The 27,203-nt window shown below is 33.8% G+C and overlaps 1 protein-coding gene across 1 annotated transcript; it reads left to right on the plus strand.

Moving 5' to 3' along the window:
- The first annotated feature begins 16,142 nt into the window (after nt 1–16,142).
- Nucleotides 16,143–25,593, plus strand: LOC125062100 (ankyrin repeat and zinc finger domain-containing protein 1-like). The gene is given in 14 exon segments (XM_047667691.1): nt 16,143–16,291; nt 16,637–16,700; nt 16,702–16,838; nt 17,313–17,473; nt 18,446–18,724; nt 19,143–19,365; nt 19,398–19,424; nt 20,182–20,355; nt 20,770–20,990; nt 22,422–22,569; nt 22,911–23,062; nt 24,073–24,225; nt 25,363–25,396; nt 25,399–25,593. Coding segments are annotated over 14 exon segments (2,007 nt in total). The 5' UTR covers nt 16,143–16,161; the 3' UTR covers nt 25,503–25,593.
- The last annotated feature ends 1,610 nt before the right edge of the window (nt 25,594–27,203 follow it).

Consider the following 27,203-nt stretch of genomic DNA (forward strand, 5'->3'; position numbering starts at 1 on the left):
TAATCTATATAATAATTATATACCTATATATAATAATAAAAGGCCTTTATTTACAGACAGATATTACATTACAATTATATGTTTTTTCCTTTTTACACTTGACAATACAATACAATGTAAATAGGTTGTTACCGTCGCCTACCCGTCGCTTTCAAAGGATTCCGACGGGATTGTATAAACGCCAAATCAATAATGATACTCATATATGGACAAAATCAATAAAAATGCTATTCCTTTTTTATTTACGAATATTTGAAGTTGTTTTAATAAAACTATGTTAAAAAAAATTAAGTAGTAACTACATACGATTTATATTAATTTTAATCGACAAAATATCTTTTTTCCTTTCGAAATGAAACCATAAACAGTTAAGATAAATTAAACAATAGACTAAAAAAAATTGTTTGAAACTGAGTGTCAACTGGTTTTAGTCGTTTATACATGAACTTATAACTAACATAAAATTAGGGGTATTGGGGTTGCGACGCTGGTTTAACAAAAAACTAACTTGACTTATTTAAGGGTTCGTAAATCTAAGTGACACTTATATTATTGGACATTATCGGGAACAAGTATACAATATTACAATTTATAAACCTACTAAACTAACGTATTACAATTTATTGGCAACAAGTGTAAGATTGCTAACGTTTGGTTTGCGCTTCTAATTATTAAAATAAATAAATCAGTGGCGCTACAACCTTTCTTTTTAGGTCTGGCCCTCAGATTTCTTTATTCCCCACGTTTTCCTTCACCGTTCGAGTGAATGTTAAATGCGCACATAGAAAGAAGTTCCATTGGTGTATAGGCGCGGACCGAACCCACGACCTCAGGGAAAAGAGTCGCACGCTGAAGCCTCTAGGCCAACACTGCTCTTCTAATTATTAACTAAAATATATATGTGTAACTTAATATTGGGTTACATAATTTCTGACACATTTCTTTATATAGAACAGGGGGCGGTAGGAGGCTCACCTGGTGTTAAGTGATATATGTATATATATATACAAGAGGATTCGCGAGTGCGTTGCCGACCTTCTAAGCCGACATTTCTTCTTAAGGATGTTAAGTTACATCTATAAATAAAATAAAATATATATATATATATTTATCTGCTCCACTACGATCTGTGCCCGCAGTTACCCATGTTTTTTTCGTAGTGTTATAGTGATTGTTCGATAAATGGACAACACAAAAATAATTTGAATATTCATCTCAAAAGTTCTTGAAATCTGAACAAACAATCGCAGATAGTTTTTGCTTATTGATAGCGCTAAAGACGATTTTCGTGTGTCCAAAATCCGGATTTGTCAAATCACTTAGCGGTAAGTCTAGACTCTCGAGATGTTTATTCAAATAAAATCTAATATTTCACTGCATAACGGTTCAGAGATTTTCCTTGAGTATTTATTAGATTACCTGGAGCTTCGACAAGGGATCACAATTAATAATTGAAGTGCTTGAAGCGTTATAATGTACTAGTAGACTCGGCCAAGCGTTGTTGTGGATAAGATTTTTGTTATATTACATAGTAATAAACTATTCAAGAGAAACGGCAGGAGAACACCAATCCACCATGCTTTTTTGGTGGTTATGCCATTAAATTGTAGCTTATGTGAAACGTTGGTAATTATTTTGATAAGGATCAATACCTAGGTACGAATAAAGAGCCTTTTCTAGCGGTGGTATTTTAATTAAAAAAAATAATAAAAGGACGCTTATTGTGACGTAACTATAAAAGATAGAGACATACTGTCGCGACAATTTTTATAGATAGTGGTGTGTCCTAAAAAATTTTAATACATCATTAATAGTTTTCGCAGCGCACGCGATTGAAGGAAGTTTTTTTTGTTTATTTTTTTACACCTTGGGTTAGATTTTTCAAGTTTTAGTAAGCATCCCTAATTTTTGAAAATGAATGTATGTCACTCGGAAATAGTGTAGCTTGCCAACGGTAAAGAATTTTTGAAATCGGTACAGTAGTTTCGGAGCCTATTCATTTCAAACAAACAAAAAATCAAATCTTTCCTCTTTATAATATTAGTATAGATAATATTATGGCGTAATGTCTATCATTTTCTGAAATAGATTTAAAAACTCCTACACACGTGTACATCCTTTGATAACAAATAATATTTCTATAATAAAAGTCTAGAAGCCGTGGGTAGATTTAATACGGCGTAAGTAAGTATTTTATTAGATATTCAGGTTGCTTGTGGAACATATCTATTTCTGTTACATTCATTTTGAGGCAAGTGAACAGCGTTCCGATAAATCCGAAACTATTTTATTTATAAACGGACCAAGTATACGCCATGTTTAGTATTTAGCTGTAAAGGTTTTTAAGTAAATAATAAACAATAGTAACAGAATAAGCTAGTAAAATTATTAATTTATTTTAATATTAATTATGGTATAGACCTAGCTTCGAGCAGTGTTGGAATAGGGGCTTCAGCGTGCGACTCTTATCCCTGAGGTTGTAGGTTCGATCCCCGGCTGCGCGCCAATGGACTTTATGTCTATGCGAGCATTGAACATCAGTGAACGGTGAAGGAAATCATCGTGAGGAAAACGGCTTGCCTTAGACCCAAAAAAGACGGCGTGCGTTAGGCCGTCGGCCTAAACAATAATAATTATGGCAAATTAGTAATATTATGTTGACTTAATTTTCTACAATACCAATAAATAGCTTAAACTAAGGTAATGATCATTAACAGTCTTAGTGTTCTATAATGATTAGACACTATGTTTGTGTGTCCGATATACCGCACTTGCACTTTTATTCTCTACACAAGGTTTTTTAACACAAAAGGTTCAGTTCTCTTTACGCGTTCTATTCCTGTTGTATCAAGAAGTTTAATGCAGTATTCACATGGCTAGAGTCTGGCTAATGAAAGAAGATAATTGAATTATTTGAAAACTTACAACTCTATGTAGACTGTTTAAGTGAGCAAAATATTAAATATATTTAATTAGGCCATTATATATACATAATATTTATATAAATCAAAATACAAATTATTCTGAAGACTTGTTGCTCCAAAGCTTCTTATCTCGATAACATTAGCCGTTAGAAGCTTTTGTTATTCGAAGAAATCTTCAATATTGTTTTTCTCGTTTATGATTTCTAAGAGCCGCTCTAATTAGTCTGAGTGTCTACGTTTATTTTACAAGATTTATATACTATGTATTATTATGTTTTATTGTATAAAAGATTTTTTAAATATATTATATATATAAACTCAAATGTGTTGCAAAAATATTTATTTTATGAAACAACATTTAAAGTTTGCTATTTCAGTTGAAAATTACTTCCATCCTATCTCTCTTATAATCAATTAAAAATTTACTAACAACAAACACTTCACTTTATTTATAATGGCGACTTCTGTGTAAATAACAATTCCGCCAATGTCGCGTTCTTAGTCTTCACACGGTGAGGATAGATTTGATAGATTGAATTTAATCTAAGCAGAGTTACCCAAAACAAAAATGACGTCACAATAAAGACAACACACATAATATGGAGGGGAGAATCTTATTTATAATTGTAATTTATTAACAGAAATAAATTTCCCTAAAATTTTGACGATCGGGCTGGATGGGAAGTAGGGAGTTAAGGTTACATGGACGAGGGAAATCTGGAGAAAGATGGTCAAATAACGAGTCATTAATTAAAGAGAGACAAACACTTCGTATTCAAATTAAAAATGACACATACATAGACAAACAAAACTAATGTCTTTTCCACAGACTTACAAACAAAACTAAATGAACATTTATAAAAAAAAAATAGATAATGAATAATCTAATTTAAGAAATATAATTATTTCTTTACATATACATCTAATAATTAGTGCGCAAAAGTTTACTGTCTACTTAAATATAAAAATAAAAATTTTGTTGTTAAAGTAGAGTAGTAGTGGCGCTACAACCTCTTTTAGGTCTGGGCCTCAGATTTATGAATCTGTTTCATGATCATTTTTCATTCGAACAGGCAGTAGGTGATCAGCCTCCAGTGCCTGACACACGCCGTCGACTTTTTGGGTCTAAGACATGTCGGTTTCCTCACGATGTTTTCCTTCACCGTTCGAGCGAATGTTAAATGCGCACATAGAATGAAAGTCCATTGGTGCACAGCCGGGGACCGACCCTACGACCTCAGGGATGAGAGTCGCACACTGAAGCCACTAGGCCAACACTGCTCTACTACTTTAACACTATAAAAAAAACATACGTGCAGATTTTTTGGTAAAATAATTACTTTTTTCACCATATTTGTAATATGCATAATATTTAAAAGTAATTCGCAAGATATGCTTTGACTAAGTTTTCTGAAGTATTTCCACGGAGACAAAGTTCTATGCTAAAGCTCTAGCTCCAGCTTAAAGTTTACAAAAGTTGGTAATTCACCGAGCTAAATAATTCAGTCAATTCAGTTCGGTGTATCTAAGGGAAGTATTCAAACCCTTCATATATGCGAACCCTTTGAAGATGAAAGATCCATCGCATGATCGCATGAGGGTAAATTTTTACGAAATCGTCACGAAGATTTGCAACGTTTTTGTCGAAGAAAAGGGAGAGATCGATTTAGACAAATGGAGAGAGAGTGAGAAGGGTAAATTTATAGAAATTCTATTTTTAAAATAAATATATCGTAAAGAGAATTTATGAAATATTAGTGTACGATTTACAACCGTACAGGTATTGCAATGTAAATGACACCATGCAATATGATTTGCTTGTGTGTTCATTTCCATTATATCTTATTATTTCACTTAAGTTAGTCGGCATTCAGACCTCGTACCGGGCGCGACTCTTATCTTAATCTCATCTCACCCCACTAGTTTAGTCCACTGCTCATAAAATAAATAATTATCCCTTTAAATATCTTAATAATTTATCCCAACCCCGAACATTGGTCCTTCGAGCCATTAGTAGTATTTTTGGCAGGATCAGGGCGCGTGTGCTTTAGCAATATTTTTGTGCTTAGTGTGTGTGTTATACTGATACCTGCGTATCAAAAGAATACAACTAGAACTACGATTTATGGATACACCTCTTTTATCCTAATCACATTGCCTTAGAAAGACAATATACCTCAACATTTGTACACCTCGTGACCTCGGTACCTTAGGAAGGCACTACATCTCTTCACCTCGTAACCTCGGTGCCCTAGGAAAGCACTAAATCTCTTCACCTCGTGACCTCGGTGCCTTAGGAAGGCACTACATCTCTTCACCTCGTGATCTCGGTGCCTTAGGAAGGCACTACATCTCTTTACCTCGTGACCTCGGTGCTTTAGGAAAGCACTACATCTCTTTACCTCGTGACTTCGGTGCCTTAGGAAGGCACTACATCTCTTCACTTCGTGACCTCGGTGCCCTAGGAAGGCATACTACATCTCTTGACTTTTTGACCTCGGTGCCTTAGGAAGGCACACTACGTATCTTCGTTTCGTGACCTCGGTGCCTTAGGAAGGCACACTACATTTCGGATTTAGTACAACCTTGCAGGTATTGCGAGGATATCTTGAGCAACTTATCAGCTGAACAAGTAAGGTTATATTGTTATCTCTGATAATCATTAATTATGTCCTTACAACCTCCAACGTTTCAACCCCCTTCTACCTCAAACGCATCAACCTCTGATCTCATGAAAAAACAACTTACAAATTTTAAAGCTTTTCTGAGAACTGCCTCGAGTATAGAACTTGACCTTATCTCGGAAAAGTGGGAGTTAGAAGACATCCTAAAGACCTTGCAAGTCCGTTGGACTGCGATTGATAGCTTCCATTGGGAGTTAGACAATGAACTTTGTGGTTCCAACCGAGAATATGAAGATCAATTTACAAATTACGAAAAATATTACATTAAAGTCAAGAAGGATATCAATAAAAAGATGTGGTCGGTATCACACATCGAGAAAACAACCCCTAAAATGGAGTTACCAACCTTCGAGGGAAATTATAACCAATGGGTTTCCTTCAAAGATCTCTTTACGGAAACTATTCATAGTAACCCATTTCTTTCAAATGCGCAGAAATTACAATTTCTCAAAAGTAAGGTTAAGGGTGAACCTGAGAAGTTGATTCAACATCTCCAGGTAAGCTCAGATAATTATCTCATTAGCTGGAATATTCTCAGTCATCGCTATGATAATAAGCGCCTAATCTTTACATCTCACCTTAACAATCTCTTAAATATTCCTAATATTCAATACCAGTCGTATAATCATATCAAACGCATTCACGATGTTACAAACGAGAGTATAAATGCGATAGAAAATCTTGGAATTAATGTTTCTTCCTGGGATCCCTTCCTTGTATGTATATTGTCTCAGAAGTTAGACGCAGACACGTACAATGAATATATACAGTCTTTGAAATCGCCGAGAGAATTACCCGTATTACAAGATTTTTTGCAGTTTTTAGAAACTAAGTTTATGAAACTTCACGGAAGAAGCAAGAAAATCACACGCCAAAAGTATCATATCAAAACTTCAATCAATATAAACCTTCAAAAAACTTAAATAATCAATCATCACCTGCGAAAAATTTTAATCATAACTTTAGACAAAGTTATAATAATCCTAAGTATACTTATTCTACAAATCAGGTTATTTCGCAACCGACACATTCCAGTAATAAAGTTATTGAAAAACGCAAGCTGTGTCCGGTATGTAATTCAAGCGATCATCGTATACAGTTATGCCAGAAATTATTGAATATGCAGCCTATCGCACGAAGAAATGCTATTGCAAAATTGAACCTTTGTATCAACTGTTTACATTATCATGAAGGTAAAAAATGCCTTTCGCAATTAATGTGCAAAGAATGTAATAAAAATCATAATACAATTTTACATGAATGTTTTACAAAAGATAATATGACACCGGACGTTTCACGATCAAGGTTACACGTGCCCCGGGTTGTGAAACATTTACCTCAACAACAAGAAATTAACACATTAGTATCTCTTCCAAGTGACCCTGCCGAAATATTACTTGCCACTGTCATTATTAAGATACAGGCAGCGGATGGATCTTATAAAAATATGAGAGCTCTTTTAGATCAGGGCTCACAAATCTCAATTATCAGTGAAAATGCTGCTCAATTATTAAAAATACCTCGACAAAAATGTAATGGTTACATTTCTGGGATAGGAAATACAGAAAACAATTGCAAGGGCAAAATCTCTATCAAGTGTTTACCGACAGTCAATGATTATACCTTTAACACGGATGTATTTATTATGAAAAAACTTGTAAGGAATTTACCGAGCTATACCCTGCCAAAACCAAATTGGCCTGAGCTTAATCATATAATATTAGCTGATTCAGAATTTTATAAAAGTAGCCCTATTGATATATTATTCGGCGCTGATGTTTATTCTGATATTATCTTGGACGGTATTTGTAGATTTCAAGAAAGGTTTCCGATTGCGCAGCAAACGCAGTTGGGATGGATAATAACCGGTAATTATAAAACCTATCAGTGTAATATAATCCTTAATAACGATATCCAAAGGTTTTGGGAAGTGGAAGATATTCATGAACCCTTAAATATGTCACAGGAAGATCAAAATTGTATAGAGTTTTTTTCAGAATACAACCTCAAGACGTGACGACGGCAGTTACGTTGTGAAAATACCTTTTAAAGAAAATCTCGAGGAAAAATTGGGTGAATCGAAGTCAAAGTCTATCTCTCAATTTATTCAATTGGAAAATAAACTAATTAAAAAACCTTATTTAGCTCGTGATTATAAATTATTTATATCGGAGTATAGAGAGCTCGGACACATGATACCCGTTGTGTCACGCGCCGTCGTAGAGTCGAGTTGCTACTTATCGCACCATTGTGTACAACGAGCGGAATCATCAACTACGAAATTGCGAGTTGTTTTTAATGCCTCTTCGAAAACTTCGAGTGGATTTAGCCTCAATGATCTTATGTGTAGGGGGCCAAATCAACAACAAGACCTTCAGACACTAATCTTAAAATGGCGGCAATTTAAATATGGTTTTACAGCCGACATAGAGAAAATGTTTCGCAATATTTGGCTTCATTCAGAACATCAAAAATTCCAGAAGATTATTTGGAGAGATAATCAATCCCAACCCTTAGGTGAATTTCAGCTAGCCACTGTAACTTATGGAACTAAGGCCGCACCTTTCTTGGCCATGATGATCCTGAAAAGACTTGCAATCGATGAACGATCAAATTATCCTTCCAGTATCGCACCTGCTGTGTTAGAAAGCTCATTTTACATGGACGATCTGTTGCATGGGACTCACTCTGCACAAACAGCAATAGAGCTAAAGAACGATTTAATTAAACTACCTAAATCTGGAGGTTTCAATCTTAGAAAATGGCGTTCAAACTTACCTCTCCTTTTAGAAGACATAAACGATTCCGAAAAAGAATTCGACTTTAAGCACCAGGAGTCAACTAAAACTTTAGGCCTTCGTTGGAATCCCAATGCCGACGAATTTATCTTTTATCCTATTAATTATATCCCAAATATTACCCCTACTAAGCGACAATTATTGTCCGAAATCTCAAAACTTTATGACCCTTTGGGCTGGCTAGCACCAGTCACTACAAAACTTAAAATTGTATTTCAAGAAACTTGGAAGTCTGATCTAGGATGGGATCAGCCGATACCTCATAAATTAGCCTTAGAATGGACTAAAATAAAAGTCGACATATCCTATATATCGCAATTTAAAATACCTCGATGGTTACAAACACAGGAAAATGACATAGTGGAGCTTCATGGTTTTTGCGATGCTAGTACAAAAGCTTACGCATGTGTTGTTTATTGTAGAATACAAAGAAAAGATACAACACATGTCACCATTGTAGCGACAAAATCCAAAGTAGTTCCTATAAAAAAGACCTTATCCATACCCCGTTTGGAACTTTGCGGAGCTTTGTTGTTAGCTAAATTAATGAAAAATATTGTCGAATCCCTATCTAATTTCAGAGTGCATGTTTACGGTTGGGTTGATTCTATGGCAGTCCTAGGATGGATAAATGGCGAACCCGAAAAATGGAAACCCTTTGTTGCGAACCGTGTCAGAATGATTTGTGAAATAATCCCAAAAAATATGTGGAGATATATTAATTCCTCGGAAAACCCGGCTGATTGTGCTAGTCGTGGGTCGACAGCTCTTCACTTGACAAGTCTTTCGCTTTGGTGGCACGGGCCTGAATGGTTATCTCAATGTAATCTCAAAGAGTATTCTGAAAAGCCTACATATACTACAGATATAGATCTGAAAAAGAAAAACCTGGTTAATACAATTACCACCAATCCCAATTATATAATACAACAATTATTGGATAAATATAGCTCTTTTAGAAAACTTATAAGAATTTTAGCCTATATTATAAAATTTATCGACAAGATTATTTATAAAAAAACGTTTGAAAATAATTATCTTAGTTTTAAAGATTTGAGTAATGCGAGAGAAATGATAATTAGACATGTTCAGAAAGAATATTTTTTTCAGGAAATATCTGAACTTTCTGTCGCTAAGGTTTTAAATAAAAAGAGTCAAATACTAAATCATAACCCCGTTTTAGACTCAACTGGATTGATCCGAGTCGGTGGACGGCTAAAAAACTCAAACATCGATCCTGAAATGAAATATCCTATAATTATTCCATCACAATCGAAGTTAGCTGAGCTTATTATAGACGAAGCCCACGAACTTGTATTTCATGGTGGGGCAAAACTAACCGCAGGTTTTATACGACAAAAACACTGGATCCTTAGAGGAAATAGTGCTGTCAAAAAGAGATTACGATCATGTGTAAAATGTAAAAAAGTTGATCCTACATTACAACATCAACTTATGGGCGATTTACCCCCTTCTCGAGTTAAACCTAGCCGACCTTTTCATAGTACGGGGATTGATTTTACGGGACATGTTTTAGTCAAGGCAAACAAAGGCCGTGGAATCAAAACAACAAAAGGATACGTAGCAGTCTTTATATGTATGGTCACAAAAGCTGTGCATTTAGAATTAGTATCAGATCTTACCGCGTCAGCTTTTATCTCTGCGTTGCAGCGAATGTCAGCTAGAAGAGGGGTTCCGCGACATATTTTTAGCGATCAAGGAACAAACTTCATAGGTGCCAACAATATACTACGACAAGAGTATACACAGATCTCAGAAATCCTATCAAGTCCTGAGTGTACCTCAGTTATATCAGAAATGAATATAGGTTGGCATTTCAACGCCCCATCGTGGCCGTCAGCGGGTGGACTTTGGGAGGCTGCTGTAAAAAGCCTTAAACATCATCTTAAACGAGTGGTTGGCGAACAAAAACTCACCTTTGAAGAATATTCAACTCTTTTATCTCAGCTCGAGGCTTGTTTGAACTCTCGACCTCTTTGTCCTTTGACAGAAGACCCCGAGAACCTAGACGTTTTAACACCGGCCCATTTCCTAGCAAGCGGTCCTAACTTGACCATTTTTGAGACAGAAAATGATCTTAGAACTCGATGGCACTTAACTCAGAAAATCTATCATGATATTTGGGTCAAATGGAAGAATGAACATCTCTCACAATTATCTATTAGATCCAAGTGGAAACGACCTCAAAAAGATCTCAACTTGAACGATATAGTCATCATAAAAGATGAAAATCTTCCGCCCGGTAAATGGGCTTTAGGGCGTGTTGTAGAGCTACATCCCGGAAGTGACGGGCTGGTAAGAGTCGTCACTCTTAAAACCAAGAACGGTTTTATTAAACGCCCAGTCGTTAGGTTATCCCTTCTACCTACAAATAATAATAATCAATCTTTAAACCATGACAAGGTCGATGAAAAGAAGCCTAAAGCGAAGAATTTCAGCGGCATCTCTTTCTCTGCTATGGTTTTATCCTTATCATTATTTTTCATTTCAATACTAAGTTCGTGTCAAGCTCAGTATAGTTACACACCCCGTGAAAAGTGAAAGTGTTGTGAGTGAGTGTGAAGTTAGGGAAAAAAGGCATTCTTATCATAATAATACAAGTGTTTTCACTGTGTTGAGTGAGTAATTTAAATTCAAAAAGTCAATCCAGTGTAAGTGTAAATAAACAAGATCGACCTTCCTCGCCGATCTTTCGTGTGTTTTCCCTTCCGGAATTAAATATAAGTGAATCTTTGTAGCTAATATGATACATGTAATTCATTTTCTCACCCACAACTAATCATAACATATAGTGAACACTATATAAACATTTATATTAAAATTTGTGTATCACCTTGTTAGTCTTAAGTTCATCCTCCATTTTACTAACCCTCATCTTTTCCTCCCCCGGGAACATGTACGATTTACAACCGTACAGGTATTGCAATGTAAATGACACCATGCAATATGATTTGCTTGTTTTTTTGATTTGATTTCATTTCCATTATATCTTATTATTTCACTTAAGTTAGTCGGCATTCAGACCTCGTACCGGGCGCGACTCTTAATCTCATCTCACCCCACTAGTTTAGTCCACCGCTCATAAAATAAATAATTATCCCTTTAAATATCTTAATAATTTATCCCAACCCCGAACAATTAGCATTTTACATTTTATGAAAAATAATTTATTGAATTCTCAAATGACGAATTGTAAATTAAAATGGCACGTGTTTTTATCAATGAAGAAATAAATTTATAAATTGTATTAATTTTCGACACTTAATGACAATTAAATTCCTTACATTAATCTTCCTTTTCCCTCCCTCTGTGTCTCGGAAATCTAAAGTTTTAGATTTGTATAAATATGAACAAGACAACAATTAGTATGCCAATGAAGTTTCACTTCTGACCTACCTATAGTGTACTTTTTTTTAATTTAATACAGATTAAAATTTGTACAACTAAGTATGAGTAACGTATGTGCGGTATAGCATTTTAATCTTCAAAGCGGTTCTAGTTAGCTAAGAGACATGAGTACGCCGTATGTTACAACGGAAACAGGAAGTTGTAGAGTTAATTTACCTAGTGCTACTAATTAGTCGTAGCTGGTTCATTGTATTTGTGATCCACCTCAATGGGATTAACGTTTCCATTATATTAAAATATGTCTGGAATACTGTTTTAATTAGATACGTATTTGTAATAATGATAAGTTAATAAAAACATTAACAAATATTTTTGAAGTTATACTTCTTTAGGCGCGTTATGAAAAATTTATGAGAGTGAAATTTTACGATGCGCGCGCACCGTGACACAAAATTCAGTATGGGCGCCGAGCGTGCGCGAGCGAGATGGGAATGAGACAATCTACAAGTAAAAAGAAATAGAATATGCGTGACGTAAGCAGCTATGCGAAGAATTTTGAATGACCATAATGACATTTGTAGTACCTTTTAAACAAATAAAGGAGTTTTAATTATTTTTTCAAAGAAATTTAGCAAAGCTTTTTCACAAAGACCTATTGTTACTTAGTTAAAAGGTTATGAAACATACCTATTTATTAAATTGAATGAATAATATAATAAAATAATAAATAATACTTATTTTTAATATTAATTAAATGATTAACGCTAAATATTTATTATTAATTATTTAATATTAAAAAAAAATAAAGAAAGCCAAAGAAGTATAATTGTCTCTGAGTAGAGAGAGAGAATCAAGCCGATCAGTAATACATAGGAGATTGGCAATTCGGCAAGCCCTTTGCTGAATTTGGTCAAAAGGAAGAAGCTGGTATTTGGGAGCACCAGCCCAGATATGTGAGCAGTATTCCATATGAGGTCGTACTTGAGCCTAATTAATCATCTAATATTTTATGATTTGAAAATGTATTTTACAATAAATGAAAACTATTTGAATATATTATAGAAATAAGATTTTATTTAGCGTATTTGATCACTTTTATTAGTCGTAGAACAGTGACGGATCTGACAAATAGTAAACTTTACAGGGCAGCCATTTCAAAATAATATAATCATGTTAGTTTTTGTCATAACTATTTTAATTCATATTCTGTTATTATGAAAATTGGCACACAAGCTAACAAAAGGGTTTGTTTTGAAACAAAATAAAAATAATAACATTAAATTACACAATTTTCTATAAAAATCACATGTTTCTATAAATTCCGTCACTTTACCGACTGATTAATTCGAAATTTAAAACACATAGATTTTTTTTTAACGTAGCCGCTATATTCAGTCAATGTAGTATCCAAATATGATAAAAAGTGGATTTTGGATATTTTTCAAATCCGACATTGTTCTACGATCATGACGCAATGGTACCTCGACATACGAGTTCAATTCGTTCCGTAATGAAATTGAAATGTCATTAATCCGTTCCAGCACCCAAAACACCACCATTTGTTTTTAAGAGCTTTTGAATAAGAAAACAATTTCACGCTTTTAATCAATGGACATGTACTTCTTCGGAACCATGGTTATAAAAATACATGTAATAATGCTTTGTAAATTTACAAAAAAAAAATGCTTCGAAAACGAGGGAAACAATTAAACAGATTGAGGTCTAGTCTAGTGGGAGAAACTCTTTGTGTAGTGTGCGATTCCCCGCATCTGAAATCTTGCTCTCATGTCAAAGCAAAATATCGTTCGATCGACCGCTCGTATCTCAAAACACTCGTATATTAGGGCACTCGTATATCTAGGTTTCACATTTCGAGTGCAAGTATGGTCAGCGACAGAACATATTATATTCCCTAATTGAACCCGAGACATTCAATATTAGGTTAAACCGAAAGAGTGATTACATCTGTATAAAACAATTAGCCATCAATATAAAAAAATGTTATTAATGAATGCGCTAATTACCTAAATGTTGGGGCGGCCGCAGAGCTGGCGGAAAATAATAAACGGCTCAAATATAAGAGTCTTTCTTTGATTTTGTTCCCTTTGGAAGTAATCTTGGGCCGTGGGGTTCAAGTGCACAGGCGCTAATTAAAGATTTAAGTTGGCGACTGGTAGACAGTACCGGTGACCTCAGAGCTGGTGCTTACCTCGCTCAACGAATAAGTATCGCAAAACAGGGATCAAACTTTTTAAATTTGTGTTAATTTTCTGTTTTTAAATTTTTATTATTACTATTAATATATTAAAATTGTGAATACTGTATATTTGATTGCTATGATTACTAATAAAGAAATATACTGTTGCATTGGTGTTAATTCGTTCGGGTTCCATGTGACATTTCTTTAAAGGAATAAGGTCGTAATATTATATCGTAGTATACATAATATGCCTGTACACTGTAAATTCGTATAATAAGGTGCTCAGTAAAAATCTAATATATAAAATTCTCGTGTCGCGGTGTTTGTGGTTAAACTCCTCCGAAACGGCTTACCCTATTCTCATGAAATTTTGTGTGCATATTGGGTAGGTCTGAGAATCGGACGCTATCAATTTTTCATCCCCCTTAATGTTAAGGGTAGTCAAACCCTAATTATTTTTTTTAATTTTCAGATTTTTCAGATAAATTTTTAGATAAATTTTTATTTAAAAATTAAAAAAAAATAATAATAATCTGATTAATTTTTATTTAAATTTTTATATAAATTTTTAATTTTTAATTTTTTTATGATACAGTATTAAAAAATACATACAACCCCAAATTTTCACCCCTCTACGATCAACCCCTATTTTTCATTATAAATGATAATATACATGGCAAAACAAATGTTTGCCGGGTCAGCTAGTATGAATATATTATCCTACCTTGGTCCTCGGTAACATTACATCCATAACGTAGTAAGCGGCACTCGTCTTCAAAGACCTTTAATCGGAAACCATCACCTTCCTCCCTAACCCCACAAACCCTTTCGCCTGTATATAAGCACTCGAGATTTCTGCAAAATAATATTTTCTCAGAATCATAGCTTGCAAGTGATGTGGATAGAAACAGAATAAAACGATACATGGAATTGAATTTTCTGCTTGAATGGCATTTACAATTTATGTTTGAATGCAATATTTAATTATAAAATGTTTACATCTCTGCGTAAAATTTAAATAATTTGTATTTATGTGTATGTATAAAATATAATGTATTTAAGTTTTACGCGAAATAATGTATTTCAATTCGAATATTATAGAACTGAACCCCATATATAATAAATGTAGTTTAATAGAAAAAATCTAAAAACAATTTACTCCAGGCTTTACTCTAAGCAATATTAATTTCTATTTACTTAATAATACATATTATATTTTTATTTATATAATTAAATTAAAAATACAATTCCTTTTAAATCTAGTTAAGATTTCATACTCCATAATTACTTTCAAAAATTTGGTCACGATAAATTTTCCCCATTGGATTTAAAACTCCCTCAATTTTAAGAGAATTTCTCCTAGTCTGGCAACATTGCGCACAGACTTGACACTGGTTTTTGACGACTTGTCTGGAGAGGTTGTCAAATAAAAATCACATGATATTTAATTTAACGCCAACTGTCAATGTCAATGCTATTTGTCAATTTTTGTTGCAATTAATGTTGCTCAGCTACCGAGTCAGCTGTTAGTAGTCAGTGCCCCAGTGTTGCCTGATCAGAGGATTTCCTCCTAGATTTAGGGGGTTTTCAACCAAGTTAGGGGCAGTATAATTAGGGGGGGGGGGGGGGAAAGAATATTTGGGGTTTTTTTTAGGGGAGATTTCAAAAAAACACGCTAGATACAGATTTTTTGCTATTGTTTATCACGTTCTTGACTTTGGAACTTAATTGAAGTACGAACACATCGTAAGAATAGGATCCGTGTGGCTAATCTTACTAATTGTAAATTCGTTTGGGCTGTCAAAGAACGATTTGATTTTAATTAAATACAAATTCAGAAATTATACGAAATTCAGTAATAACACTATACAAGAATTAATATTTTTTGTGTTTGAAGGCATCCTAAGATTCTAAGGGGATTTCTGGGGGGAAATCAAATTAGGGGTACGTCGCCGAGACCATCTGGGAACACTTTTATTAGTAGCGGAGGTTATGTTTTGGCCTTTGGGCAGGGGAAGGTGGTGTGTAAAAATTTAAGGAAATTATTTAACAATATTAAAAGACCTCAGCAGAAGACAGGAAATGTACATTACGACCTTGATTAATTAAATAACTGTGTGTTCAATTATATATATTATGCATAATATATTGTCCAAAATTTGATTTAAATTAAGTGATGTAAATATATGAAAATGTCTTCTAAAACAGATTCAATAAAACCAAAAACGGTCCGAGTCTTTGATTTAGACGATTACGAAAAGCTACTTAAAGGCATACAGATAGCATCATGCATGATAACGGAGTCACACCAAATTGGTAAGGGATAATCTTATAAGCACTTAATAGTCCATATGGTGAATGATTAACCTATTGAGTATTAATTATATATGGAGGGTGTATTGTTGATTATATATGTAACCATTGATTTTTATTTCATTTAAGTATACTTTCCCGAGAGACAGGGTATGATTCACAGTCAAGATTTATACTTAGTGTATAAGTCTGTCTAATCTGAGGGTCAAAGTTTGGTTTTGTATTCGTTTTTAGCGTAAGAAAGAAATATAACTAATAATATAACAATTGCGTAAATGATATTGGTCACAATTATGAGTCACCAGTGATAATATCAATTATTATTGATAAATGTTATGAAATTTTCAGTTGATGAACAGAGTGTTTTAAAGCGTCTCAATGCCTTAACTATTAATGGAGCTAGTGATGGGAACTAGTTGTGGTGTGGGGCCATTTGAGACAAGAGCCCAGCAGACTGCACATTATAAACATCACTGGCACACACATAACTTGAAAAGGAAGTTATTTGGAAAGTCTGCATTGTCACTCGGACAGTTTAATTCACGGCAAGGTAGAGTTACTGATTATCAAAACATAAATAAGTAGATACACATAATAATAATTTAAAAAAAAGTGTGTGCATACAAAGTACACATGTCATGATGTCAGAAGTAAAACTTCTTTGGCAAACTAATTTTTAAGTCTTGTTCATATTTATACAAATCTAAAACTTTAGATTTCCGAGACTTAGGGGAAAATAATAAGGAAAAAGGAAGATATTTTAGGAATTTAATGAATTTAACTGTCATGAAAATATTAAAAGTGTTGAATATTACTTCAAATTATAAATTTAATTTTTTTTCTTCGATAATAAAAACATGTGGCATTTTAATTTACAATTCGTCATTTGAGATTTCAATAAATTATTTTGCATAAAATACTACAGTTTGATAGATACTTCATAAGAACATGTAATTCTATACTAATATTATATACCAAATAACACTGGACATTGTATTTAATAAGTTTATAAAATTTATTATAGATGACTCTAGTGTATCAGGCAGTGATTCCGAAACTGAAAGTACAAACTCAAAACCAGCTAGTGATCTGTTTGCAGCAGCAACAAGGCATTGTAAAGCATTTTTTACCAACAAAGCTGGTCAAGTTTACTGTGTATATCGATGTATATTGCATCATAAAAATGTTGGTCAACTTTACATTTAGTTTTTGCAAGCATTGGTCTACTTTAAATTGTCTTTAAAGCAATTCTTTTGGGATAGCAATTATTCAAGCCTGATCAACTGATGCTGTTTGAATGAGTCTGTGAAGTATAGACCAACATAATTTCAAAGTAAAACTATGTTGTGTCACACTCCGCATGGCTCTGCAATGAGACACTTCCAGCGCTCTCTGTGCCACCAGGATTACAACAGTATTGTATATACGAATTTTCTTGCTTCTGCTTAGAACCTTGGATACTAAGACCTGCCACAAGGTCTGAATCGGCACTGAATCGCATGGTATTTTGAATTCCGATGTCAATTTCGTCTTCTCTACTGTTGTCATCTTTTACGGTGCAACCCTAATACCAAAAGCAGTTCCTTTATATGTAATATTCATGTATCGTTTCCTGTGGAGATTCGGTTTTTCGTGTTCTAATACCAAGCTAAACAGCACCGGCGATAGTGCGTCCCCTTGGTAAAGTACTGGTGGTGACTGGTCATACTTGAATTCGTGTATGCGGTGATGTTGCTTATTTCGACTATGTGTTTGCGTCTTTTTCCACGAGAATGTAAGTGCGTTTCACCATTCCTCCTACTGATAGAGGACAAGTCTTTGTATTTTCTTTTTTAATTTATGTCAATATTATTAATAACTTGTCATGTGGAACATGGTGTAATGGTTGCAACTCCTTACAAACGTTGTGGAAAAAAAATGGCGATGAAAAAGAATGGCGGAGAGGTTATTGCCAGTTCTTCTCTTCCGTTCTACGCCCTTGATTTGAGAACTGGCAGTAAATGTAAAATTAGAAGCATTAATATGTATTTCTTTACTGACAAGTCATAAGTGTACATTATGTTACCTACATGATTAAATGATTTTTTACTTTACTTTAAAAGTCCAGAGCAATCAATTTGATAACACAATATTACACACTGGAATAATTAATTTTAGGAAGATTTGTCAACTGATGGCGAAGGCTATGCCTGGATAGAGTTGTGTCAACGTCTAACAATACCAGGATACCAGCGCTGGGCCGTATTGATGGTATCTGGTGGACATTTTGCTGGGGCTATCTTCTCTGCAGCTGTTCCAGTTGTCCATAAAACACACCATTCATATGTTACTAGACGTGGTCAGGGTCAAGCACAAAGTGCTAGAGATCAGCATGGGAATATGCCTAGATCTGCTGGAGCAAGTTTGAGGCGGTATAATCAAGCCCAGTTCTTGGAGGTATATTCTTTGTCTCTTTTTTTTTTTATAGAACAGGGGGCAAACGGGCAGGAGGCTCACCTGATGTTAAGTGATACCGCCGCCCATGGACATTCTTAATGCCAGAGGGCTCGCGAGTGCGTTGCCGGCCTTTCAAGAATTGGTACGCTCTTCTTGAAGGACCCTAATTCGGAAATACTATAAATAAATAAAAATAAATAATTCTTATTTAAATTGTATGATAACATATCTTATTACCTACCTTATAATAATTTCTTTATCAGATGAAAGTTGATAATTGTAATATGATCCTAGCTTGTACATTTAGTTCTTTATACAGAACAAATGGATAAATTTGTTTTGTCTACTTGTATGAAGCTTTGATAAAACCTCACTCCCAAACAAATATATTGTGAAATTCATACATTTCGCATTTCAGCATGTACAAGAAATAATAGCGAGCTGGTCAGAAGACCTAATAGGTTGTTCTCTAGTCCTATACAGGGCTGTGGGCTCAACTAATCAAGCAGCATTATTTGGCAAGAACTCACCGCTTAAGCGAGAGGACTTAAGGGTTTGGGCTTTGCCCTTCCCAACTCGGAAACCAACATATAAAGAGGTCAAGAGAGTCCACGATACGGTTGCCAGTATTGAGGTGTATGGTAAGTTGTACTGTGTATAAATTGTTCTAAAGATGGCATGACACTGTTTAAATCTATTAATATAAAAAACAAAGTCGTGTTAGTTACACCACAACTCAAGATCGGCTGGACCGATGTTAGTTATCTCTTTTTTGGTGGATTCTTCTCCGCTCCGACAATAAATAAATTAATAAATTGCAAATATAATTACAAAATATGCAAATAGCATGTGGCAGCACCCGTACAAAACTACGCAACATTTTATGTCAAATTCGTGTCAGTTCAAGAAAATCCGATCTTGAGGTAAATGAGGAGATGCATAATCAGGCTTTGATCTTGATCGAAAATTACCTCATCAAAAAATGTTGTATATCAGAAAGTGCATTAACATTATCGCAATATTCGCGCTAGAGAGAAGAGGCCTAATGTGTAAAACTATTATTCTTCTTTCGCAATTGCAAAAACATTTCTGTATTTGCAAAAAAAGTTGTATTAATGTTATTACCTTAATGAAATCCTAAAATAAGTTTAACTGAAGTAACATCGATATTATTAGACTGTAAGGCGGAACGAAGTTATATGTTGTTGATTGATAATATCAAAGATAAAATACACAAGATATGAAGTTCTTTCCTAGTCTTAGTGCATCTTAATTGAAATATGTTAGCTAGTCTTGGGATCTAGGTTCTATTTATTAGACATAGAAAAGCTACAGAGAACCAAAAAAACAAAAATTTATTGATAAATTACCTTTAAAATAATAGTTAAGTAGAACTTCTACAACAATGTTATTTTAATGTGAATATAAGTATTGTTGTATTTATAAATAAAATACACTTTCCAAAACTTCAAAGACGACCGACTCGACAGTTACCAAAAAGCCGCAAAAAAGTCCAGGAAAGCCCATAGATAGGGCGAAATCGAGGGAACGAATTCCTCGGGAGCTTCCAACTCAGATGATGTCAAGTGAAGACGAAGGTCCGTGTTTCATTGATTCAGAAACTCCAGTAGGTATGAAATTTGCTTTTTTCATCGGTGATGGTGTGGTCTTGTTTTAATTGTTTTTTTTTTAAATCACGTTAACAGATTATTGTTTCGTTAATTTATATTTAAAAAAAATATGCAGTATTTTTTTTTTTTGTTCATATTGCATGTATATATTTATGTGGCTTACGCATTTAATATAATTTAGGTTTATCCTTGATGAAAAAAATAATACTAAATGCCGAAAAATAATTGCTTTTTGTTAAAAAAAATTGCTTTTGGTAGCGACATCATAGATAATATAGTTTTCTTTGAGCTTCGTAGCAATTGTGTTTTTTTGTACTGTGTAATATAAAGTACCAATAAAAGTGGAACTAAGAAGGTTATCAATTCGACTATTACGAGATTAGATCAATGTCACATCGATTCATTTTTGTATAGGCTGGATAAAAGCGCTATCGGAACAAAGCTCGAAAGGTATTCTAACGAATTCTCGTAAGGACCTGCTTATTGACAACAATTCAATCAGTGCGCGCAGCTCCTGCAGCGAACAAGGCGTATTAGAAGAAAAGAAGACAAAGAAGAAGAAGAAAAAGAAACCAGAGGAGAAACAAGAGAAGCTGAAAAAAATTGAAGTTAAAATACCAGCGAATGTTAAAAAGGTTTGCACTAACTTACAAAATATATTCTTTACATTGCATACTTTTTCGAATATATATATAATACAAAGTTTGAAAGCGTTTAATTAATATTCGTAAAATTCAATCCATATATATCTTTTATTCATACAAAATTCCTTTAAATTTAGATTTACTCCAATCGAGGACGTAGAAAACATGACCATTTTTACAAAATATTTGTAAGAAACCATACACCATCATGCTCCTATTATATCTTAAAGTACTAATTAATTATGATGATAAAAAAATATATAAGAAAAGCAATTGTATCCCTATCAGCAATAGGCCTGGTATCTTGTACATAAATATTAGTGGGAATGACACGCAAATACATAGTTTTTTTCCGCTAAAAAAACACCCTTTGTCGCTACTCCTCTTTTCGAAAACACTCTTCTTAAAGCCACAGCCAGCATTGGAATACTTGGCGTTGACATATCGAACGACGTTCAGTTTCGCGGTCACTTGGAGGGAAAGGCTAAATTAGCCTCCAAAAAGCTTGGTGTGCTCAGCAAGGCGAGGCGGTACTTTACTCCGGGCCACCGCATGCAACTATATAAAGCGCAAATTCGGCCCCACATGGAGTACTGCTCTCACCTCTGGGCGGGGGCTCCCCAGTACCAGCTCCTTCCACTTGACCGTATACAACGCAGAGCGGTTCGAATCGTCGACGACCAATCCCTCTCCGTGCGGCTTGATCCTTTGGCGTTGCGTAGAGATGTGGGGTCACTCTGCATCTTCTACCGCATTTACCATGGAGAGTGTTCAGAGGAGTTGTTCGGATTAATACCTGCAGCTGAATTTCATCATCGGACGTCGAGACAGAATACGAAATTCCACCCGTATCACCTCGACGTCCGCCGTTCCACAACTGAGCGTTTTTCAAGGCAGTTTTTGCCGCGCACAACCACTATGTGGAACCAGCTGCCCACTGAAGTATTTCCGAACCAATTCGACTTAGGGTCCTTCAAGAAAAGAGCGTACCAATTCTTAAAAGGCCGGCAACGCACTCGCGAGCCCTCTGGCATTGAGAGTGTCCATGGGCGGCGGTATCACTTAACATCAGGTGAGCCTCCTGCCCGTTTGCCCCCCGTTATATAAATAAAAAAAATAAAAAAATAGTATTAAGGTTAAAGCGGAAAATAGTTAATATATACTTGTATATACCCGGACTCAGGTCCAACCAGTAATAAGTAGTATGTTATTCTCATGTATGTATGATTGTTAGCCATTTTCCAATCCAATTCCAATTATTACCTGTATTTTGTCATATTGTCTGCCATCACTTAGAGGTGTCAAACAAAAAATATGGTTCTCTTTTTCTTTTCTTTTACTTAGTAAAACATGCACATCATTCTTAAACGAAAAAAACTTGATGGGGATTTAAAAAAAAATTATTACATATTTTAATTTTAGATGTGGAAAGTAATATCTGGCAATGAACAGAATTCACTAGAGACAATAATTGAGACTTGGGAAGGTGATTTAGAAGAGGCTTGTAACACTCAAGATCCGACTGATGGCAACACAGCCCTTCATAAGGCTGCCATCGCTGCGAAACCGGTCTATTTTTGAGGCAAATTTTGTATTTTAATAAAAGGATATATTATTTTCTTTGTTATCAATTAACTGCTTTTCGTCGATGGACTACTGACGGGAAGAAATTTAATTTAATTATTTAAATGAAAGTAAAGAAAATAAAAGATTTTTTCTTATTTTTTTTACTGGCAACTTAATGAACACGTTTCTTTGTAAAATTTCCTTTTATAGACAAATTGATCACCTAGATCAACCTTCTGCAAATATATTGAAATTAATAATTGAAAAATGCATGAAAAATATACTTATGTATAGTACCTTTAGATTTTAATAGTAATATCTTTATAGATTTTATTTTGTATAAAAAATCTTTTAGTCAAATCCTGACAGCGGGTGGTGACCCGTGTATAAAGAACCATCAGCTTCAAACTCCATACGCGGCGACACCGCATCACGATACTCGAGTCGCATTCAGAATGCTCCAGGCTAATTATCCCGAGAAATATAATTATAATAAGGTATTTAATTATTTTTTTATTTTACGTTTAGGTATATAAAAATTGTTATATTTTCTTTGTTAATTAAATTTGTACTATTTTCATGGACAAGTATAAAAATGATGAATTGACTATTATTATTCCTGTGATTTTCAAGGGCGGCTCCAGGTACAAGATTTCTTTGATTTTTTTATTGTATATCTACTATTATGATAAAAAATCATACTTTGTGAGATTTCACCAATTATAGTTTGAAAAAATTCATAAATAATAAAGGAATAATGCTATTAGATAAAATTTTACTGATTGACCAAGTGTGAACGTCTGTTGCGGCTGTTGGTCTTTTCATCAGAGTCCAATCTTATCGAATTTTATAATTTGCTATTTTTTCTAGATAGCAGATGTGCTCTTATTCGTTATCTTATATATAAAATTCTCGTGTCGAAATGTTAGTTACCATACTCCTCCGAAACGGCTTGACCGATTTTTATCAAATTTTATACGCATATTCAGTTGGTCTGAGAATCGACTACTATCTACTTTTCATACCCCTAAGTGATAAGGGTTGTCCACCCGTAACGAAATTTTTTTTAAAGAAAAAAAAAACAGTAAAGTTACGTATTATTATAAATTTACAATTATTTAACATAATTTTAAATTTATCCGACGTTTCGCGTGCTTTACAGCGTGCGTGGTCACCGTGACAAATTTAAAATTATGTGAAATAATTGTAAATTTATAATAATACATAACTTTAATCCGGTAAAAAAACGTTTTTTCTTTAAATGTGTAAAGGTTATGTCAATCAAAGACGATTTTTTTTTATAATGTGCCGCCATACAAAAATATATACAACCCTTAATTTTCACCCCTCTACGATCAATCCCTATTTTTATTATACATAGTTGATAGTTAATTTTATTGAACCTAAAAAAATGATTCCTATAAATAATACGTATTAAATACGTATAAAAACAACGTTTGCCGGGTCAACTAGTGTAATATAAAAATATATATTTCTTTATTTGCAGTCACAAATACCGGGTCCGTTATCACCTGAAATGTTAGAGATTGAGAAAGAGAAGAAGTTACAACAGAAACGCGCGAAAAGATTGAGGGAGAAAGAGAAACAAGTGGAGAAGAATAAGACTAATCACTTCTTACATTTAACGGACGCCCAGAAGGTATTTTGATAATTTGTTTAAATTATAAGTACAAAGCTATACATTTCTGCTTGCTTAGATTATCTGTATACAGTACGTTATGAAACTAAGAATACGAAGTACGAGAAATTAGAATTGTGTTTCACTGGAATTATTGAGTAAAATTTATATCATCTGTCAAATGTATACTACATTTCGGTCCTTCGATCCGGATTCAAATCCGAAACGAGTCGATCGATCCATATCTTGTGTCCTCAATGTCCTCTTATATATATATGTCGTAGCTGGATAGTTGAATTAATCACTTAATGATATGGCCAACTATTTCAAAGACCAGGCCAAAAATAGGGGAAAATAATTTGAAAGGATTCTTTGAAAACAAATTTATTTGGCATCTTGTATTTTTTTGGATTAAACGTGATTTTTAAGTATAATATTAATAATTTTCTTTTAGCGGTTTTCAATCTCTTAATAACTTATGTTTTTTCAATCGTAAACGGTATCAGTTATGATAAAACTATTACTGATGATTGCGCCATCTATGGTTAGCATTAGCTAACCTGGGACAAACACCGGCGACATCTGGTTTCGAAACTCAGTTTTGTATCGCGCAGCCCGGACATAAAACGACCAATATTTTAGCCTTGCCTTGTTTAAGATATCGCGGAATATGGTTTAAAGGAGTATTAAGAATATTCGCTGTAGAATGATAACCTCGTATGTCCAGAGAACCAAACATAAAAAGAAAAAAAAAATCATTTCGTCAATGTTCCTTAAAATATTAATAAGTGATTTTGTCCATAGTTTTGGATGGTAAAAAGGACTTATTTATTAATAACATAAATAAGTCTTTACTTCATCATTATACCAGTTAAATGACATAGAATAAAAAAGAAATGTTTTTTTGGCATACAAGGTTATTATTCTACAGTGACGATATCTTGATCTTATATTATTATGTAAAATAATTAAATAAAAAGAATTTAATCCTAATTAATCATAATTATTTGTATATACCGTGAAAATACCTTAAGCAATTTTAGAGTATAACATATACAAAAAAAATATTTTTGGTCAAATGTATTAATGCGGTTTCTACTACTTTAGTATTGGTATTTTTTGTCTTATATATGATGATAGACTCAGGATTTTTAACAGGTCAAAGCTGAGGTGCCAAGATGTTTCCTCTGTGCCATCTACCAAAAGTGCCGTTTGAGTATGACTCATACAAATTTTGTACAGTCAAGTGCCTTCAGAATCACAGAAATGAAAAGTGCTTGAAAATATATATTTTTTAGAGTTTTGTGTTTTATTTGTGGTTAGGCTAAAACGTTGCATGGAACTGTTGTAAGAAGTTAATAATCAAATAATAAAAATAGCTTGGATCATGTTAGTTTTTTTGTCATAACCTTTTTAATTCATATTCTGTAATTATGAAAATTGGCTTACAAAAAAAGGGTTTGTTTTGAAACAAAATAAAAATAATAACATTAAATTACACAGTTTTCTAGAAAAATTACTTGCTTCTATGAGCGTCACTCGTCACTTTACCGACTGATTAATTTGAAATGTTTGAATGTAGATGAAGTATTTAGTCAATATTACTACATTTTTTTTAAAAGTGGATTTATGACATTGTTCTACGATCATGACGAATTGTTTGTGACGTAGAATGTAAAAAAATCGGAATTGTAATGTGACTTTTATTAATAAAATATGTGATTAAAAGTTTTAAAAAACGTAAATTTTCGGCGATATAATTTAAACGAAATCCCTACAGAAAAGAGTACCTACCTAAATTCTTAAGTTTAAAAGTGCGTTTTGGTCTTCCTAAAGCTATTGGTCATATTATATAGATACTTACTTACTTCGTACTAAATAAACGAAATAATATCGTATCGGGTACCCATCCAATTACTAGCCACATAATGTGTTACTTAACCTCGCTGATCTGTCGATGTACTGCACTAACCATTTAGTCCTTTTGATGAATGTTACTGATTTCACATTAATTACTACTATCCTGATGTTTTTAAATCGTGACCCGGGGCAATGGTGACGGTGTAAAATTTAAAGGCATATTCTACACGAACAACATTATTTAAATTATAGTCATTATCTACTCATTATTGTTTATGCTACAATACGGAACATCACTTATTATACGTATACATATCTTAATATATATAAGTTACGTGTCACGTTGTTTGTCCGCTATGGACTCCTAAACTACCGAACCGATATCAATCAAATGTGCATACCGTGTGTAGTTTGATACAACTTAAAAGATAGGATAGCTTACATCTCAATTAATACCCGCAATATTATTTTATTGCAAAATATTTGTTTATTATTTGATAGTCACAATATGGCGCTGTGATGAAAGTACCAACGTTTTACATAAGCTACAATTTAATGGCATAACCACCAAAAAAGCATGGTGGTCCCCATGACTGGTGTTCTCCTACCGTTTCCCTTGAATAGTTTGCTACTATGTAATATAACAAAAACCTTAGCCACAGCAACGCTTCGCCGGTCTGCTAGTATATTATAAATAAATTCAATTTAAAACCAAGCGAAAATATAATGTATGTGTACCTACTATGGTGTGTTCTGAAGCATCCCTCTTGCCTCGTTTCAATACTGTACGAGCTGTATTCAAAACTTCATCAGCATCACCTTGATGGCTGGAAATCTTCCACAGTCCACTTTACAGGACACTTCTTTTGTGAACTAGCGAACTGTGGAATCGACTCCCGGTGGGCGTCTTCCCTGAGAGATACCTATGACCTACAACTGTTCAAAGTAAGAGTGTGCCTGAAAGGCCGGCAACGCACTCACAAATAATGGTTGTCCATAGGTAGCGTCGACTGTCTTATTTTTTGGGCGACCCCGTAGCCTTGTTTGCTCCTCTATTCTATAAAATAAATAAATAACAGACAAATATTTTCCTGTTTATAATGTTTATAAGTTATAACTAATTTTATAGTTAGTTTTTG

The sequence above is a fragment of the Pieris napi genome, chromosome W (genome assembly GCF_905475465.1).
Source record: "Pieris napi chromosome W, ilPieNapi1.2, whole genome shotgun sequence".
Lineage (NCBI taxonomy): Eukaryota > Metazoa > Arthropoda > Insecta > Lepidoptera > Pieridae > Pieris > Pieris napi.